The sequence below is a fragment of the Erithacus rubecula genome (genome assembly GCF_903797595.1).
Source record: "Erithacus rubecula genome assembly, chromosome: 3".
In the NCBI taxonomy this organism is placed as follows: Eukaryota; Metazoa; Chordata; class Aves; order Passeriformes; family Muscicapidae; genus Erithacus; species Erithacus rubecula.
The window spans coordinates 8,986,791-9,007,684 of record NC_136689.1 but is presented as its reverse complement, the minus strand read 5'-3'; the positions used below and the strand labels follow the sequence as shown (position 1 = coordinate 9,007,684).

Sequence of the window (20,894 nt, the reverse complement as noted above, 5' to 3'; positions counted from 1 at the left end):
CAATTGCTACTTGAGTAATCTCCAAATGCCTAATTCACCTACTGATTGACTCTTTACTCTTTCCTTGACACCTGACTCCTGTCCTTACTGAACTTGTATGTTCAAGGATTTCTTCCTGTCCTCGATGAATGCCCTTTTCTTGTCCTGATTTTTCACATTGCTTCAAATGCTTTTGAACAAATGTCGTTATTTTGCTAATCCTCTGCACGGAATGGCTACGAGAATTTTAATTTCCTTTTAAAATCTGCATAGTATTTGATCATAAATTCACAGGAACTATGCAAATCATTCCTTGCAGAGCTGCACCGATTCCCAGTAATATCACTGCTATTTTGTATTTTGACGTACAACTTGTTCTCTCGCTGTGCCTGCCATTTGCTGCTTTCTTACCTTCAGTTGTTTTGCAGTTCTCTGCTAATTCTGATGACCTTTTTCCTTGTTCCCACTACTAGCTTTTAAAGCCAGATGGTTTGCATAACCCATGAGAATATACTAATTTATGTTTCAGCACTTTCATTTCTCATCTTGTCCTTTCAACAGAATGCTTTTCCCTCCTTTTTTGTTCTTCCCCTTTCAGTACTCAGATTTCTCTCAGTGTCGTCAAAATTGATTTTTTCTGAGGTAAAGGGACCTTTTGGCTTAGTGAAACCACTCTCCTGCAGGAGATAAACAGTCATGTAACAGACCTCAAGAGCAGAAATGTTCAAAAAGACCATCCAGCATCAATACATTTTTTAAAATTTCTGAATCAAGTATTGCCCATTTTTGCGCCTGAGTCACCAGCCTTAACCACAAAGGAAAGGAAGTGACTTTGCACCAGTTCTAGGAGCAATGATTTTTTTTTTCTTCCTGGCACAAAGGTTCATGCTTTTCCCACAGAGCAAAACTGAGAGGATAAGAGTTATCTTCAGCTGTCTGTAAGTGCCCCTTGCTCTCCCCATGAGCTCCCACCCAGCCACCCTGCCCCAAATCTTGGAAGTGAGCAAGGAGGAAGGTCTCTGCTCTTCCAGGGTTAGTCTTTTCTGTGGACCTTTGTTGTTTGCTTTTCTGCTCTATGGCAAAGCTACTTTATGTACATTTTTTACTCTTTTTAAATACCTCGAGTGTGTCTCAGTTTGGTTAATGCCAGAGATTAAGCATGTCAGGTATAGTTAGAGCTGCTTACCTGAAGTATGGAGAAAGTCATGGGAATCTGAATCCTCAGAAAGGAATAAAGTAGATGTTTAGGTGACAGAGGGAGCTGGGACCAACATCACTTGGTGTGGCATGGAGCTGGCTGTCCTAGCCAAAACCACATCCCCCTGTACGGAGCCATGGCACCTGTGCTGTTTCACCTTGCTGGCTGTGACTGCTGTGTTAAAGGCTGAGTCTTGCCACAGTGGATTTGTGAGAAAAGGAGAGCATGTGAACCAGGAGGGAATCCATGAGCCTGGGACTCCTGATCCCTCCTGGCAGCCTGGACTGATGCTCCCACTTGCACGGAGTGATTTGGGGACAGGACAGGGAGGATGAACAGGTCACACATGTGGATATCTCCCAGGCAAACTCACAGAGGTGAGTTTCACCTCAAGGCTCATTAAATCCTTTGGAAGAGCCAGTAATTTTCTGTGGAGAAAGCACTGGTACACAAACAGCTGCTGAGGAGGCCACGGGGAGGATCCACTCGGCTGGCACATTTCAGGACAAAATTTTGATAGGTTTCACAGAATCCCAGAATTTTTAGGGTTGGAAGGGCCATCTGGAGATCACCTTATCCAAGCTCCCTGCCACAGCAGAGTCACCTGGAGCAGGTGACACAGGAACATGTCCTGGAGGGTTTGGAATGTCTCCAGAGAGGGAGACTCCATGACCTCCGTGGGCAGCGTGTTCCACTGACACCCTCAGTGTAAAGAAGTTCTCCCTCTTGTTGAGGTGAAACTTCTTTTGTCTCAGTTTACGGCCATTGGCCCTGTACGGCTCCATTGTTTCCCCGTACAGGTGTGTGAAACAAGCACATTAACCCCCTTCCCGTGGCCAGCCATCTCCACGGGGGCTGCCGGCGGAGGCGGGCAGGATCCCGGGCCCATGCCGGGCCCATGCCGGGCCCATGCCGGGCGGGAGGCTCGGGGCCCGGGGGAGCCGCGGCGCTGCCCTGGCCCGGGGCAGTCGCTCCCTCGCGGTCCCGGAGGGGGCGCAGGGCGGAGCGGGGCGGGCAGCGCTCCCCCCTCACGGCTGCCGGGCGGGCCGGGGCGGGGCCGGGGGCGGGCGGCGCTGGTCGCTGTCCTGGGTGTTGAATCTGCTGCGGCTGCCGGAGCTGGGGAGCGGCCGCGGGAGGCACAGGGCGGGCGGGCGGCATGGAGTGAGGGCTGGCGGCGGCGGGCAGGGGAGCGGGGCATGCGATGGGCCAGGCATGATGGACGCGCTCGGCTCCGTCCTCCCGCTGCTGCTGCTGCTGCTGCTGCCGCCGCCGCCGCTGCCGCAGGTGCTCGCCGCCGCCCCGCGCATCCAGCCGCGCTCCGCGGGGGCCGCCGCCGAGGCGCGGATCGGTGAGTGGGGCGAGGGGCGGGGGGCGCGGGGCTGGCGGGGAGCGCTGCTGCCCGGGAGCTTCCCCGCGGGCAGCCCGGCCGGGCCCCGGCGGCCGCGCCCGCACGGCGGACGCGGAGGGGCCCGTCCGCCCGTCCCTCTCCGCCGGCTCCGGGAAGCGGCGCCGTCCGCCGGTGCCTCACCGCCGGCTCCCGATACGGAGCTCCATCCTCTGCTCCCTCACCGCCGGCTCCGGATAAGCGGCCCCGTCCCCCGGTGCCTCAGCACCGCCTCCCGCTGCCTGTTCCCGTCCCCCGGTGTTTCCCGACCCGCTCGCGGCCCCTCGCACCTCCTGCCCCGCTCCGCCTCAGCCCTTCCCCAGCGGCGTGTCCCGGCTCGGGGGACGCCTCAGCGGGGCCGCTCTCGCCCGCTGTCCCCACATGCTGAAAACTTCCGCCAGGCCCCTAAAATCGAGGTGCGCCAGTGGCGAGTCCCCGAAAATGCTTCCAGCCTCCACATATTTAACCCTTCTCCCGGTTTGCTAGATTCAGCGCACTGAACTGCCCTTATATTTGAAGGAGACAGGGAATCTCCCGGCCGCAATCCCCCAGATGCAGCCTGTGGTGGTGTCCCTCTCCAACTCACGCTGCTGGAGGTGGAAGTCAGCGCTGGCTCCGGGTTAAGGCTCTTGCAGAGCTGTCAGAAAACCCCCAGCGCTGCCCAGTGCGGAGCATTAAACAGCCGCGTTCTCTTGAGACATTCGCGGCCGATCCCTTCGTTTAGAAGGCACCATCTGCACTGAGCATCCCCACCTGCCGAGTGACCCGCACGGGCATGAAGGCAGCCTGGAAACAAACTATGTTTCAAATCGATGCAATTCTCCTGTGACACTCTCCCTGGCAGTCCTTTCCTTGCACTGAGACACTCAGCACTGAAGCTCACCTGAATTGTCTATTAATATTAATATCTATTAATAGAGTCAGTATAATTTTCACTTACAGCATCTTCCCAGAGCTCACTATAAGTCAAGAAGGTCATGACTAGGAGAATTTTATATTTCTGCCCATTTTAATATCGTCCTAGGGTGATTATGGAGGTCAGAGTGAAAGCTGAACAAACTACCCCTAAGAAATCTTTTTCTAAGACAAAAAATTTAAATTCCTTTAAGAAACAAAGGAAGCCTTCCAGAGAAATATTGCTGCAGTTTTCCTCATGTACATTCTGTTTATTAAGAAGGAATTAAAATCAGCTGACCATGTTTTTAATGAGACTTCAGTCAAGTGGCAATAAAAATGAGCTATTATGCTTGCTATAGTGAAGGTAGTGATGCAAGGTTTTAAGGAGAAATGGTTTGGACTGGATTTATCCATCTCTCTCCTGGTTGCTATAGATATGGACTGTTTCTCCTAATCTGCTGAAGAGAAAGCTTGCATAAAAATATTGCAAGTAATAGCTGTAATTTTTTTACCTTTAATAATGCAATAGCCTGCACTGAGCTTTCGAAGTAGTCAGATTTTGATTCTCTCTCCCCTAAACACAAACTGCAAATCAGTTTGGTTCACAGAGTATTTTATTTTTCAGTTTGTTGCAGCTGAAACACAAAAACAATGTGTGTGTTTGTTGCTTGCCTCCAGGTTCCCTGTGCTCCTGCCTCAGCAAGGATCCCTGCCTGCCAGTTAAGGCAATCCTGGCATGGAAGGGGCTGGGGAAGAGCAGCCTTGATTTTACACAGTGAACCCACGGGAATGGAGGTTTCATTTGGAGGCATTTCAACGACAGCAAAACAAGCTGAGCCTCCCTACTTCTTGCTGGGATAAGGACCTCACTGATACCTCACTGATCTCTGTGAAAGATGGGAAGGGATTGATTGGGTTTGACAAGATGCAGAAAATGTTTGCATTGCTCCACGTGAAACAGTTTTAGCTGTCTCTTCCATTAGAGTTCCTTTATTTTTTTTTACTGACCAGTGTTTCAGATCTTATTAATCTTGAGTTCAAACTATTTATTATTGTAGATTCTGTTCAATATTGGGATACAATTTTTAGACACAATCAGGAGACATACCTATCATTGTACCAGGTATCCGAGTTTTGGGATTATTTGTGGTTATATGTGAAAGATACTGGTTTGGTTTCTTCTTTTGCACAGTCCCATCTTTAATTGAAAATTTAAGGCAGATAGATGCATTATGAGACCTCTAGAATGTGTGCTGAAAACTGCAAATTAATTATAGAAACATATTTTTATTGGGTTTTATCCCCCTATTATTTCAGGAACTCTTCCTAAAAGTTGTTTCAGAAGCAGAAGTTCATGACCTTTACCATTTCAAGGAATGTATTAATCCAATTTCATTCCTTCCCTCTTTTTTTATGGTCAATTTTTGTCTGCACTTTCCAGTATAGTGAACACCTTTAAATGTTGACCTTTATTTTGCAACATAATTACAAACTTATTTAAGAAACTAGAATTTTAAAACTTAGAGTTAACTGAGATACAAAATTCCAACTTCTGTTTCTTCTGCCTCCATAATTCATGAAACTTTGTAGATTGTTCCTGTGGGGAGCTGCCTTGTTAAGGTTCAATAACCAATAGAAGCACATAATTTTCCATTTCTTGACATTTACCTTTCATCATTCATCATTCTGTGATGATTTATAGTAACATTTTAAATGGGAACAAACAAGGAAAAGGACAGTCTTTTCCCTCTCTCTTTTTCTTGCCTAGGTCTAGGCTGAGAGACAGATTCTTATCTTTTCCACAGAAAAAAATTGAGTACACAGTAGTTTTCATTAGTCTTCAATGAAACACTGGGGCTAGAAGTTTAATATTCTAAATAAATCTGTATTCGTTTATAAGACACAATTCATTTAGGATTACGGAACTTCTTTTTAAGTGTTTTACAAAGTAATTATCTGTGGAAAATTACATCCTGATCATGTTTGCTTAATTCCAAAGGTTTGGGTTATTCCATTCTTGTGTTGATGGTCATAACACTAAGTAACTTCAATAAGAATTGCAGCTCCAACTACTGAAATATTTTTGTTGTACAGCTTTTTAGGTAGACTTCTTGATCCAGAAAGTTGCAGCAGTACTTTATTTTCATTTTAGGTAGGCTGGATGAGATAGAGAACAAAGATACAAAGAGAAAGAGAACATAGATAACAAAGTAAGCTGTGAACATTCTTAATCACGTTTTTTAGTGATTAAGTACTAAAGCACTGGTACTTCATAGCAGAAGTTGTCCTCATACATTTCAGAAAAGAGTGAATGAGCTTGCTGCAGTGACTTGACATTGACCTCTAACGTGTAAAATGATGCTTACAACCTTCAGTGAATATAATTTTGCAATATAATTTGATCTTTTGTGCAGTGTGCAATCCCATTTTTCAGTGTGCATTTTCCTCTTAAATGAGTACATTGATATGCTGTGGAAATTTCCAGAAATATTTGTTCTGCACTCAACATAAATTTGTTCCATACACTGTGTTAAAGTTCCTTCAGAGTTGCATTGAAGTAATTACAAGCAGAATTTTTGTCTGTCAAATGTGTGAATTTAGTTTTTAACTTGCTAACAAAAAGACAAGTCACATTTTAACTTATAAATATGAAATATACTCCTAGACCTTTAGTGAGTTCCTGACACATATAGTGAGCAAAGACAGTGTCTTACATTTCTCTAGGATTTAAATGTAATTGAGGATAGAAACTTCACTCAAAGACTTGAAAAATGTCCCATGTTAAGTTTAGTACTTTCACAAAGTACTGTGTGCATATTTAACTGCTGAAAAAGAAAACATTTTAGAGGGTGGGTTAGGAATTCCAAGTGGCTCAAGTTGATCAGAATTAAGAAGCTGCAAGACCAGGACTTCAGTTACTATTGGTGAAAAGCATTTCTCCAGTGTTGATTCTTAAATTGCAAGAGTGCAATAAACAGTAGGACAGTGAAAAAATAATTTATTTAGATTTTTTGCATTTCATTCAGTGTTTCAAACACTCTCCAAAGAAGGCAGTGATGGAGAGCTTTTGTCTATGGATGTTTCATGGGGAATATCAAAGAAGTGTAGCTTGATTTAGTCCTTGTTGAATGGATGTTACCTTATCAAAACTACCCCAGCTGTTGTTCTCAGCCACCGTTGTTAATTTCTTTGAAGATCCATGGGGACAGAAGTTTTGCTTCTTGCAGCAATAGAGCTGAAACTCACTGAAATCAGTATCAACCTCCCCTTGACTTCAGTAGCATTTGGCTCAAAGTTCTGGTTTGAGGCTTGTAGCAGACTGGCTGAGAAAGTAGGAGAATTAGAGTGTTGCCATCTGTTCAGTACAAAAAAATTGCCTGACTTTCCAGTTGCATTAATTTGGAACTTCTCATAGGTGCTCTGGTTTTTAATAACGTCTTTATTTGATGTAATTATTGATGGTGGAGTGCAATTTATGATATAATGTTAGAAAATAAAAATAACAGTGAGATAATTTAATTAAGACAAGGCTGTGTGCTCAGAATGTGAAGGATTCAGTGTTGGAAACTGGATTCTTCCCTTCATCAAAAATATTTTTGCATATCCTAGAAATATTTCTTAAGTTATCAGTTATGTTAAAAAGCAGCTTTAAGGTAAATTGATATCAAGGCATTTGTATCTGTCAGTTCCACTGAATCACAGGTAAGAACATGCATTAATATTATTGGCATCATTACTGTTCTACAATGGCTTTTTTGCTAGAACTTGCTTGTGTTCAAAGTTGCAAGTGGGCAGGAAGTGAATTATTTCCCAGCCAAAGGAAGCAGTTGCAGGGTGCTCTTAAGGTTATTCGCAGCATGGGATTTCTCTGGAGTTTCTTTGTGTTCTTGTTTGTCTTACTGGCTAAGAGAAAACAGAGAAGCTTTTGGCAAGATAAGTTTGTCTCTGCTTCCTACCTGCCCCAGCACTTCTGAACTTCACCCCACCATCCTAGTGCCATGACGCCAGGCAGGCTCGGAGGGGGAGCTGCTTTCCTCCTGGTGGGTAGATCCTGGAACACTGGGGCAGTTCCTCTGAAACAGCCCGGGGCAGGTCATGTTGACACAGTGCTGATAGACAGGCAGTGGCCTGTGTACTTTGTGACTGTGAGCAGTTGGGTTTTAGGCAGCTCTGTGGTGAGACTGCCATGGAGAGGAAAGTGCAGCTGCAGTCCCTGGGGATGCTGAGCTCATTGAGAAGCAGGAGCTGAGGTCCCCTGTGCCAGTCAGATTTCCACTGCCTGGAAAGAGAGCATTAGAACATGAGCTCAGATGTAGGTGGTTATCATTCATATGTATCCAAATCCACAAGAAGATTTGTGCAAGTCAAAAGGCAGTGTATATTCCACTGCCTAAGAATGATACATATTTTGGTCTCATCCCACTGACAATGTAGCCTAAAATTTAGCTAAAATCTCTGCAGTTATTCATATGAAATCAGTCTATTTACTGTCTTGCAAAAATCCGTGTTGGTGTTTACAGGTAGATTTGGGAGGCAATTCCAAACTGGAGGAAAGATTGATTTGGTTTTGGTCATAATTTTGGTAGAGGATGGAAAGTCTCCAAAAGGCAAAGTTCACTGCTAGCTTCCATCACAGGATTGCTGAGCTGGATGTGTATTTGGTTGGGCTCAGCATGGTCATTATTAATTCATCTAGGAAGGCAGTGAGTAATATTCTTGTTGGTGAAACAGTTTTATATTTGCAAACAAGGAGTAAGCAGGTGAAGATGCAGATGAAGAAGGGAAGATGAATTCAGAAGAGAAGCCAAGGAATAGAGAGAGGCATGTTGGAATGTGGATGTTTAAAGGATGAAATGAGAAATCAAACTGTTAGAATAGGAGATCAGAAATGGAGATTAGTGAGTTATATATGATCTGTAAATATGGAAATTTAAGATTAAATGGAGTTACCTTTTCTCTTGGAAGAAACAGTCAATTGCAGCAGCAAACCTGAGATGTTCAATGTATCAGTTTGAGGCATGGGAAAATGAAGGAAGGTGACTAGAAGGATAAGGGATTTGCAAAATAAAACTATTAACTCATTCTTTCAGGCCAAAGCTGTGGCAAAAAAATGGAGTCAAGAAATGCATATACACTATGAGAACCTGCTCTGGGAATAGAAAGGAATTATTTCTCATAATGTAAGAGTTGGGAATAATCTAACTAAATGTAATTAATTGAGCTAATCACTCTAGGCTCCTTTTAACCTATTTCTAGTTTATAAATTTCAATTAATTTTACCCAACTGTACATATATAACACAGGTCAGATAAATGTCTCCCTCAGTGTAGCTATTGCTTTCCACTTAGTATTATCTTAATACACCTCTAAGGCTAGGGCAAGCATCTGTAAATATCTACATGGTAGGTACTGCACTTCAGCTCTTCAAAAATCACATGCTCAGGTTAAACCTGGGGAGGGCTAAACACATTTGGAGAGTGATTCACCAGTCTTTCCCCACTAGGTGAGACTAATGAAGTAGCTAAAACACAAATTAGGTTGCTTGAGGATCACCAGCTACATTTCTTCAAAACCTTTCTGAGATCTATAAATCTTGCCAGTGAGCTGTTCAGGGAAGTTCTGTGTATGGTCAAGCAGGTTTGTCACATAAGGGACTGACGTGACTTGGCTGTTGGATATTTATAATACTTGAAAGAAATTTCTCTGAGAAAATCAGCCTCTGTAATTGCAAACAAGTGAAAGTGGAAGGTGACCTCCAAATGAAACAGAGGACAAATGGGTGTAACAGATTGAGCAAGCAAAGAGAAAAAAACAGGTAAATGTGCAGGAGGTCTGCTGGCAAGACAGAGAAAAAGGCAGGGGAGTCTGGTATTGGAGAGCTGAAGGAAGAGGACCATGGAGACATGAGTTTTGGACAGTCAAGTGAAAGCATGAAGGGAAGGGATGTCAATTGCAATACATTGACAAGCTTTCTTCTGGGATTTTTAGGCCCTTTATTTGTGTTGGAAGGCTCTATATCTACCTCAACCAATCCACAGTGTCAATGCATTACTGCATTCCCAGTAGGAGTTTGCCATTCAGAACAGCTGTACATCCAACAATTAGGGAGTTTTATTCCTGAAAAGATCAGAGAAACTTGACTTTATAGATTTTATTCCTTTTGAGAAGGAATTTCTTGATAAGTAGCTTAGTAAATTACTGCATCTTACTGTGTTGTTGTTTTTTTTCCCTATAGTTTGTTTCACCAAATGGTACTTAAATAACAAACATAGTTTGTTGATACACAGTCTCTCTGGATGGAGAGTTAGTGCTTACAAAGCCTACCTATTTTGCTTCCAAGTAACACATTGATTAAACAAGCTGTTTTTACAAGTAAAATGAGTAACTAGAAGTTTTATGGGAAGTACAGCTGGTTGTAGTGGGTGTAAGGTCTCTTCTTTCAGTCACAGCTTAGCAGCATTCAACGATGGTTACATAAGTAAAGTCACAGCCAGCAAGCACAAGAGATAGATGTGCCTTTCCAATTGTCCCATACTTCCAGATGTCCTCATAGAAAACAATGAGCAGGCACCAAACACACACTACATACTGCAGTGAACTTACCCAGTTCAGCAAAGCTCAGGAAATACCCAGATACATGTAGTCCACCCTTTTTACTCCCTCTTCCTCAATTAATCTTTGATCTGTCAATTTTGAACCTCAGCATATTCTACAAAGTACCTTATGAAAATCAGTCGTGGATGCTGAATGAGGTGTTTTGAATTTCTGGCACACAGAAATCATCTGCTTATGTTATTCTGCAGGAGATTTGTCTGTCTGTTGCTGCCCTAAAAGGGGTAAAGATATCATAACCTCTTCTTACTATTCTGCTCTGCACTAAGAGCAGAAGTTGTCTTTTCTCTACAGCTTTTTAAGTTGATGGATACAATTCAGTTAAACTCAGAGCAGTTGTTTCAGGCAACAACTTTGCTTCAGCTGGAAGGTCCTGCCTCATCTTCAGGCCTGAGGAAGAGTTTGTGTACTAAGCAATTGTCTGTGTTTATTTCAGCTAATACCATCCTGCAGTTTTGCAGTACAGAATGGCAGTAACGACATTTTGTGCTATTCCTGACAGTGACTGTTGATGTTGCTTTTGTAAAGGCTATTGGCTGGGATGAAAAAATGAAAAAAAGGGGCCTAAACCATAGCCTTGCTCAGAAGCAGTGAAACCAGTGTTGGTATTAGTGTTGGTGTCCATGGCAGGGTCAACAGGCAGATGGGTTTTGGGGATAGGATTAGTTTGTGCTGCTATTTCTCTTAAGCTCTCAAAGGCATGAAATCTTGACTTGTGTCTGTGTAAAAGATAGTCTCCTATTAACCTGGCCTCTCTTACACAGTAGATTTATAAGTCAGATAGTACATTGTATTTGCACTTTAGTGCTGTATTTATGCAGCATCTAAGATTATAACATTGATTAATATGGATAAATCACCACCAAATAATGTGAATGTCTATTCTATTCCTTTGAAGAATGTATACATTATTTTTATTTCTCTTGGAAAAATGGTTTGTTGTGCTTTTAATTTGTAGTGTGGAATACTTTATATATAAAATATTTATGTTTCAGCTTTATTTGATATCTGATGTGATAGATGTTAAATATCAATTACTTTCAGTGAGCAATTACTCATGAAATCTTCCTGAAATCTGTTCTAGATTTCAGCAAAACTCAGTAGTCTCAGTAGGTAGTCAGTCAATGCCTTAGTCAAACTAGCAAAATCTTCCACCAAGGCTCTTCTGAGACCTGGCCACACCTCCCAGCCCAGCTTCTCAGCTACACACTGGCTCTTATCTTCATGGCATTAATCTGGGGTTATGCAACTCCATTTCTTGGAGATGGCTGCACTCACTGGTGACTATCCCAGTTCTTACTTTAACATCCTAAAGGAAGAAAAAAGGGAGGGGAAAGGGAAATTTGAGAATTAGTCATCTGTCATGACTGTTTGGAGATAGCTGAATATTAATGAAAACAAGATTCCAAGCTAAATATCACCAAGCATTTAGGTAGGTCACCTTGGAGGTAGCAACATAGTTGATAGACATAACTCCACCCCAAATACTTTTCAGGGCAGAGTATCAGTAAATTTTGATTTTTGCTAGGTCTATACTTAAGAAGTATCTGTTTGGCTGTGTTTGTTTTGTTTTGCTCCTTTTATTTTTTATTTTTCTCTTGAAAACCAGGGTCAGGTTCTGCAAACTTGTCTTACCTCAAGTTTAAAATTGTGAAAATATTCGTGTTAGTACTACCTACCTGGAAATTTATTTTAGTTAAGTAGGTCAGCTCATAATTACAGTTTACCAACATATGTTAGATGCAGGGTACAAATTCCAGGGACAAAAAGCATCTATAAAAATTGTATGTTCAAAATAAATGTGACTGGAATGAAAGCTGAAATTTTGAAGGAAAACCCAAAGTTAACTGATGCTATCTGGTGAATTTCCATCCTAAGAGCTGCAGAAAAATAAAACAATTATGTTCTTTGGAAGCAATCACTCACAATTTCAGACAATATAAAATTTATAATGCTATAATCAAGTGGCATTTGAAAAGCAGAATGGGAAGGTTGTTTCAGTACTATGTGTGCTGGGTTTTATGCTGCCCAGCAAGGATCTAGGGATGAGGGTGGGTTATTTTCTGTCCATTTGCTTTTGTTCCTCTGAGTAACACCTGCTCTAACGAGTTTGTAATCAGAAAGTAAATAACTGAGCAGGGAGGAGGAAATGGACACAACACACAGGCTTGAGAATAAACAGCTGTCAAATGGCTGCTGTTTCAGAAAGTGGGACACACAGCTTTGATGGAAGAACTGATTCAGCTTGAATGAAGGAACTGATCACACCCAGTTGTCAAACTTCTCTAATTGAAGAATTACTTGAGAGAATTCTAGAATAATATGTTATCTTCTTCAGATTATGGAACTATTTTCACAGTTTAGCAGGTAGGGAAGAGCTCTGAAAGGATCAGCTCCCTGCTGATGGGGTGGCTACACAGGTTGTAAAAGGAGTGTAGTTGTGCTTCTTTCTCTTAACTTGCAATTTAGGGAGGTTCATCCCAGAGAGATAGGGATGAATGGGGAATTAAATGGTAGTGAATTAAAAGGGGATGAGCTTCACCTAAGTCGGCATGAAACTGCCAGAATCTGAACTTATGTTGCCCATGTTTGGCCACCTAACACTCTTGTCATTCACTGTCTTTTTTTTTGTCCATCTGGAATTAGGTTAATATCTAGTTGGTTTCAGATGAAAGTTCATCCCTGCAGAAGGAGACTGCTAACAAGAGAGGTGTATAAAATACAACCTTTAATGAGTACCTTCACCAGCTTTTCCTGAATTTGTTTCTGTGTTTGGTGTAAATTAGAGGGTTTGCAGGTTCAGTTCCTTTTGATGACACTGTGTTAGTCCAGGATTCCTGGATTTAAGGGGATTTAAGACACCAAATATTTAAACAGGATTTGCCTGATTTTATAGAATACATTTAGCTCTATTTAAGACAAAACGTTACCAAATATTTGAAAATTTTCTTTCTAGTCAGTTTTCTATTGTCTCTGTTGCAGTCTGGAAGATAGACTTGGCTCAGGAGCTCCATGTTTTCCTTCTACTTGACAAAGATACTCTGCTTAACTCTTCTCAGTGTGGGGAATTCTTCTTGCCAGATGATGGGCTTTGGTGGTTTGAGGGAGTTCCATTTTACAACCCTGATCCTGTAGAATGGGATGTGGGTGTTACCTTGTTTGGGAATGTCACTCTAGGAAACAGAGGGCAGTGTTCTGCAGGCCACACCAAAGTCACTCCCCAAGCCTGGACAATGTTCATGGTCATGTCAAAAGCAAGTATTCCACTCTATACAGTAAAACAACTATGATACAAGAGAATAGGTGCAGAGAAAGATCACATAATATTTCATAACCTGTAATTTTTACCAGAGTGTTAAACTAATTATCAAAATGCTTAATTACATTTCCTAGAGACAGACTATTTTTGATCAAGTCTCATCCCCTGAAATGCATGCTGACTTTACATGAAGAACCTACCTTTGTGCTGTGGCTTCTCCTGGGAGAAGGCTCATTCACACCTGGGATTTCTACCCACCTTCCAGCCCTTCAGCTCCCCTCAGCTGTGCTAACAGAGCTCTGTTTGACCAGTTTCATCATTGCCATGGAACTTTTGGAAAGCCCTTCCCAGTTGTACAGATGTTAACTAAATACCAGTTTGAGGAAAAAGAAAACCAAAAAAGCATCTCCTGAACCATCTACACACTGCCAATACAACTCTTCCTGAACACACATTAAGCTGGGAGTCAGAGTACTCTAATATTATCTATTATGTTGGTCAGTATGTAACAGCTCATTTTCTGGTCTTTGTAAGTAAAAGTTGAACTGGCAGTTCTTTTGGACAGAGATTAATTCCAGTAGTTTCTTACCACTTCTTCATTCCACAGCATTTTACATTAGATTTATTCATAATTTATTTTTATTCACATTTCATTTGTGAAAAATGTGTGTCAGGTATTATGATGATATTTTTTCACTTCATACATCAAAGGAGAGCTATTTCTGTAATAGTTTATAACCTGAAAGCTGTGATTAAGTCTGTCTATTTAATATTGGTACTGACTACCAATGCAAATGTGCCCAACTATAAGTAAATGTTGTTGTCACTTAGTATGTGAGTGTTCACCCTTTATGATTTCAGCATGGAAAGATATAGGTCACAGCAGTTTTGATTATTCTTTGAATTTTTGTTGAATCTGGACCTTTACCTAACTCATTTAGTTGGCAATTGAGCACTTTGATGACATCAAAATTTTACACACTAAAAAAACCTTGTAATTTGAACTTCATAGTGCTGTTACTTGCATACATGTTCAAGGTTACTCAAATAATTCATTGCATTCCAAGTAAGATAGTTACAGATACAGGGTTTCTAAAATTAGACTAGATAGAAGTTCCTAAAATTGCCTTGAATCTGCTGTTTGGAGTGCCTTGTACAATAAAAATACTTCGTGTATTTCAGTTACTTTTAAAAATTTGATATGGCACAAATCTAGATGAGCTAGAAGATTTGGTTTTCATTCTTCTCCAATGAGTAGGTGTCTGCTGACATCTGGGAAGGAAAGTAAAACCTACATTTGGGAAGATGCAAATGGACTGAATATTTCTTTGAAACCAGATTGGTGCTGAAAAATCCACTAACTGATGCTTTACAACTGCATGAAAACAGAAAGAGGTTATTCCTCCTTTTCCAAATATGACCCACAATATGCATATTACCAACACTTTCCCAGAAGAATGACTTGAGCTCTGGACCTTACCTACCAGACCAGGGAGATAATTGCATAGTTACAGAAAAAATAAATATAAATTCCTGTCAGAATCCCCAGGTGCCTCATGAATGAATTTTGTATTCACTCTGCAGTTTCTCAGTTCATATATTATCTGTGTGTAGTTTTTCTCCATATGTGACAAATTGGAAATAGCTTTTTATTCTTGGTTTCATCTCAGGAGGTAAAAACTTATTTCTGCAAATATATCTTTTTGTAAATGTAAGCTTTTTTTTTTTTTTTTTTTTTTTTTAATGAAGATGATAAGTTGCTCCAGGATAAAAAATTATTAAGGAATTTTCCTTGGTGGCCATTGAGAATTCTCTCCTCACAAGAGAGACTACTGGGTGGCTAAGGGGAAAGAAAGTAGGACAGACCACAGCAAGTGAGAAGTCATTATGGAAATAGATAAAAACTTTAGTTCACCTTTTCTGTTCCATGCTGAATATGAACTGGATTCTTCTGAGGAGTTTGACTGTGCTTTTTAACTTGACCTAGAACTCTCTTAAGACAGTGTTAAAATTTAAAGGGCTTGTTAGGAAGATATTATTGTAGCAACAGAAAAATAATATTTTTCAGATTTGACAAAAAGCTTTAGTGGCCTTCTTGACTGTATCTTCCAGATTTCACAGTATGAGTTTTTTTTAAAGTCACATATGGTATTTGTTGGATGAATTACCAAAAAATAGTCAAGTGGTGCAAAGACAAAAAGGATAATTTCAGATAGTGATTTTAAAAAAATAATAATCTTACCTACAGTAATATGTTGCCATTCCATTATATGAGGCTTTAAAATATTAGTAAAGTGATGATTCCTGTTTTTTCATGGTTCTGCTGAGGGACACTGTTGGTGGATCAGCTCTCCAGGCTGGTATGAGGCCTGGCAGACCTGAGGATGTTCCACAGTGGATGGCTGGCAGCTGGGAAGGTCACACCAATGTGAATGTTATGATCTATTACCCCAATCTTTCCTTCTTTCCCTCAGCAAAAGCAACTGGTTTCTATCAGAGAATGATTTCAGTTTAATCTGATTGGATTCTTTGTATGGTTTGCCCCTTTTGATGAGAACAAACTGAATAAGCACAAATAGCAGCCCTGAATAATATTTGGGTTCCCTTGCAGACTGATGGGGCCAGGAGACTGCTGAGGGTATTCTGAAGAACAATAGAACAATTCTGATGTGGACAAAGATTCTAGGTGCAGGTAATCAGGAATTGTCCTTTGAAGGAAAAAAAAAAAAAATATTCACAGTAATTGTGAATCAAAAATTATACTAGTATTTGCTCATCAGGCCCTGAATAAGAAATATTTTATGAGAAACAAAATTTCTTGGATTTTTTGCTGCTGAGTTGCTAATGTAGTGCTAAGTGTGGGCAGAAAATACAGTAGTTAAATGAGTTTTTTATAACTGTGTTCTGGCCAGAAATCTCTATATTAAAGTGCTCCCACTGGGTTCCTGTAGCTATGGAAAGTATGTAACTAACTTGGGTGAGAGAAAAAGCCTTGTATTTACATTGTATGTTGGATTTCAGTCCAGAGAAGAAAGTATAAAAGCAAAAATATTACATCAAGGCAGAAAACACAGAGTATTATGAGAGCTGGGTCCTGCTGAGCTGTATCATTCTACCCAGCTAAGCCAGGCCTCCCCTGCATCCTTCTGCCTCTGCTTTCAGACTGTGTGGCAATTCTGTATTCACCAGTTCTGTATTCAGCAGCTCTGAGAGCTGGTGGAAACATGGACTTTGGAGTCAGCAAATGCAAGTGGGATTTCATGTGGCCTCCAGCTAATTTCTGTGCTCTAGGTGATGGGAAAGAACAAAACTAGGATTTATTTTACTTCTTCCTGCATGACATCTGTGTGAGAAGGAAGGTAAAATTGCAAGTGTGCTGAATTTTGAAAGAAAATAGCTCTATAGGGCACTCAGAAAATAGATAATTGAATAAAGTAGAAAGAGGTACAGTAAGTGTGCAGATTTATCATGATCTTATATCAAATTGGTGGATATTATAACCACAGCTGAACCATTTATTTTTCATTGCTTTGGTTTACTTTCATAAATGAACAAAATCTTAAAAAAAAAAGTTGGAGACAAGCAAACCAAGGATGATAATATTGACAAGAAAGGCAGTTCAGATTCAAGAAGATCTGTTCCTATTTTGTAACCTTGAAGTCACAGAGTTTAAAGAAGCATAACTTTTGAAGACTTGTTTAAAGGAGGTAGGTGAAAGATTTTTTTACAAAATGAGAGTGCTTTGACCTTTTAATAGCACTTCTAGTTATTTGAATATGCAGTTTAAAACAGAACAATTCTTTGAATCTTCCAGCTATCAGAACAGGTTTGTCCCAATACAAGCCTATATGGATGGGCTTATCACTTCCTTTAAAATTAAAATAATGAAGGTAACATTTAACTCTTTGCCAAAAATTTCTACAGAAATGACAGTTCCTCTAATTTTTGGCTGTTGTATGTAGGTTATTTGAGCAATGATTGTGATTTTTTGCTTGAAGAGCAAGAGATCTCAGATTGCTCCCAAGAGCAGTGTGGCTGCATAGAGCTGCTGTATTTTACTTCTTGAGCCCTGGTTTTCTGTGATCATTAGATTAAAACTCTAAAGTCTAGTACAGATGCTAAAGTTATGCTTTACAGGACCCAACAGAACAAGGAAATACATTATATATTTTCCTGTATAGTTTTTGTGGTATTTTGCTTTCATTCCTTAGTTGCAGCAGAGAGTATTCCTTGAAGAGGTTTTAATTTTATCTGCTCAACCTGTGGAGCTTTTTCTTTATGGGAGCCTCTCATATTGTAATATTTGTTTTTGCTCCATCTCAGGGCAAAAATAAAGTAGTAAATGAAAATGTATTAATAGAATAAACCACTTTAAAATATTATTTTTTTGCAGAAAGTAAAGTACTGAAATATTTTAAAAAATTGGGGTTTTATATTAACACTGAATTTTTTCAGCCTGAGCTGTAAGGTTTGTCAGCCCAAGGGCAGAGTGAAGGATTTGCCTCATCCCAGAGTTGTATCCTTAGATCTCATGTGTCCATGATGGGCAGGAGAAGCCAATCTTGTCACTGGGCCAGGATTCCCTGTTCACCTGATCCAGGAGGCTGCATCCTGAAAGGGGCATTTGAAATACCCAAAAGTCACAAAACCAGAATGGGATCACAGAATGGTTTGGGTTGAAAGAAACCTTTAAAGGTCACCAGGCCAATCCCCCTGCAATGAGCAGGGACATCTTTAACCATGTCAGGTTGCTCAGAGTCCTGTCCAACTTCTTTCTTTTGTCTAAAGACCCAAAAATTTATATCTGCTCAGATGCATTGTAATGTTAAACTTACCTCAAATGAAATATTTTGATTCTATATTTGCTTCATTTGAACTATCTTGTAGAACCTCCATTTTCTGAAAACTACATTTTTCTTTGAAAGATCTGTTGACAATCTCCATCAACTTTAGTTTACATAAGAATCAGAATGTTCAGAGGAGTCAATTGGTTTTCTTAAAGAACTCAAACAACCCAAAATAACGCAATCTTTTTCTTGCACAAGAGCAGAATGTGACTGAAATTTTTATGAAAATTGTGTTTTGGTTTCTTTTACCAGGTGTCTCCCACCTAGTCTGTTTTCTTTAATACCAGGAAATGAAATCCTGTTTCTCAGCTGTCTTCAAAAAACATGTTGATTTCTCTAAAAAAATGTGTGTTTTTATGTGCCTTCAAAAGCTCCAGCTTTTACAAAATATGACAAAATGTGTAGATATCTATCCTCTAGAGAGAATTACAGCAAAATGGGTTCTGCACAATTTTTCAATTATTTTCTATTCCCAAACAGACTGGAAGCTACACCTATTGACAGACCTCATGGGATATAGCAACATGTACCAAATTCCTTTTCAACTCTAGTAATTTTGTAGTCTCTCAGAAATAAGACTAATCTAACTAATGTTAGATTAGATATTTAAAAAAACTGATTTTTTTTTTCTTAAATTGCTTTTGATAAGAAACATTTCAACTTTTTTTGAGAAAACTTGCTGGAAAAGCAAGTTTTTATTGAGAAAACTTGTTAGTTTTGTGGTGTGGGATTAATCTTACTGCAGATCTCTGCAGCTGAGTCAGTCACTCTGTCCCATTTATAGTCACTGAAGGAGAAGAGGTTCTCCTGGGACATTTTTGATCTGGCCTATTTTACGTGTCTGCGTCAGGAGGGGATGAGTGGTACTCCAGGAACATTTGGCAAACTGACTGAATTTCCTTCAACTGCAGAAGCAGCAAAGTGTGAGCAAAGGCTCTATTAGAGAAATGTAGAGGAGTATGAGCTCCCATCCAAACTTTCTGAAATATCTCCATGAATTTTTGAAAACTTCAGATCTGCATCTTAACTTCAAATGGGATAGTTTCCATATCCTTTCTCTTGAGAGTACTTTGTAGTGCTAAGGTTTATAATCTTTAGTGGTGCCTTTGTTACACCTAAAAATTATCACATAGAAGGTAAATACATTCTCACGCAAAGTTTTTAAAACTAAGAGAACCACAGCAAGAAGAGCTCTGTAGGAGGATAGCTCTGTCTTCCTTCTCTTGAAGCACATTTTGGCTTTACAGTAATGGAGTATCTTATGGTTTGGCATTAAATGATATTTTTGAGAAGTCAATTATTTTGACTTTTTAAAAAAGAAATCTTCTTGTTTGCAAATAAATTGTTAGTTTGAAAAAAGCAATGAGAATATAATAAGCAACAGACAATCACTAACATTCAACTGAAAAGATGAAGTTAAGCTCCAGTTTGTTTCCAAGCTCAAAAAAATTTTGGCCACAGTGTACAATCATGCAAATGCACCAGCACAGACACACTTGGCTGCAAATACATTCCTTCCTTCTTCTTCTACAGTATAACAAGTTTCATAATTTTTGATGATTATTTACTTTATTGTGCTTTGCTCATGTTCAGCATGGTTTTATTTCCCTAGTACTAACTTATCTTGGGTTACTGTAAAAAAGTTCAGAGATAAATTTTAGGGATTTTTCTTTCACCTGTGCTTATTAGAAAATAAACCTTTAATCTGATGTAGACTGCTTTGTATATAGAAATACTGCATTTTTTTCAGATATATATATATAGTGAACTTTTTAATGCTTATTCATTTTATGTTGCCACCTAACATGTTGGAAATTTTAAAGGTCTTTGAAAAGATGCACTTCCAGCCTGAACAGGTGGATAAATTAGTTAGGATGTATAATTAATGCAAGGATTTAGAGGTTTTTTAAACTAATAGTAGTGTAAAGATGGTTAACAATATGCAGGTTATATTAACTTAATTTGGCAGTGAATTCTTTTCTGTAGTGTAGTAAGAAAAAAAATATTTAACTCATTGAAGAAAGAGCAATATTGTAGTCATTGTGGGCTGAAAACCCATTTGCACCTGGCCTGAGGGGCTGAAAAGTCCATGGATATGGGTACAAAAGGATTGAGAACTGGTCACACACAAGGACATCTTCTGTGCTGGCCATGACCACTCTGAGGGACTGGGTTTTAAGATGAGCATTGATAAATAGAGCACAAGCTGTAGCTTGGTAAAGAAAGGGAACTCCAAATATATTAAAGGAAAAGGCAACTGAGAATAAAATGAGTTGGAGGACTCAAGTTGTTTGATTTGAGAGGTGGGAGGGATGGGAGAAGAGAGAAATATTAGGAAGCAGATTATGAAGGGCTTTGAATGTCAAGTGGCCATACAACAGGATTTGATTCCTGTTTCCTGCTATGTGACATTAGGCAAATCATGACATTTCTCTGGTTTTTATGAGTTGAAAATGTGGATAATGCTTGCATACCAAGTAGCAAATTGTGGTGACAGCTCTGATCTTGGTGCAATGTAAATGAGATATTTAATTTACTAATTTAAAAAATTCCTAAATGAACACGGTGATGTAAAAACATTAGGTTCACACTTTCCTTGAACTTACTTTTTGTAGTACTCATTAACATATTTTTCTGTAATCAAGATTTCTGCAGAGCTTGATTTCTGTATACAAAGCTTTTTATTTATGGAAAGCAAGTTTCTAGCAGGTGATTTTC

At 39.9% G+C, this 20,894-nt stretch overlaps 1 protein-coding gene across 1 annotated transcript in view; it reads left to right on the top strand.

Moving 5' to 3' along the window:
- Positions 1–1,877: 1,877 nt before the first annotated feature.
- Positions 1,878–20,894, top strand: part of PTPRN2 (protein tyrosine phosphatase receptor type N2) — a 628,212-nt gene continuing 609,195 nt past the window's right edge. Inside the window, exon 1 of the mRNA XM_079300304.1 lies at positions 1,878–2,525. Coding sequence (XP_079156430.1) covers positions 2,087–2,525 — 439 coding nt within the window. The 5' untranslated portion in view covers positions 1,878–2,086. The remainder of the gene's footprint in view (positions 2,526–20,894) is intronic.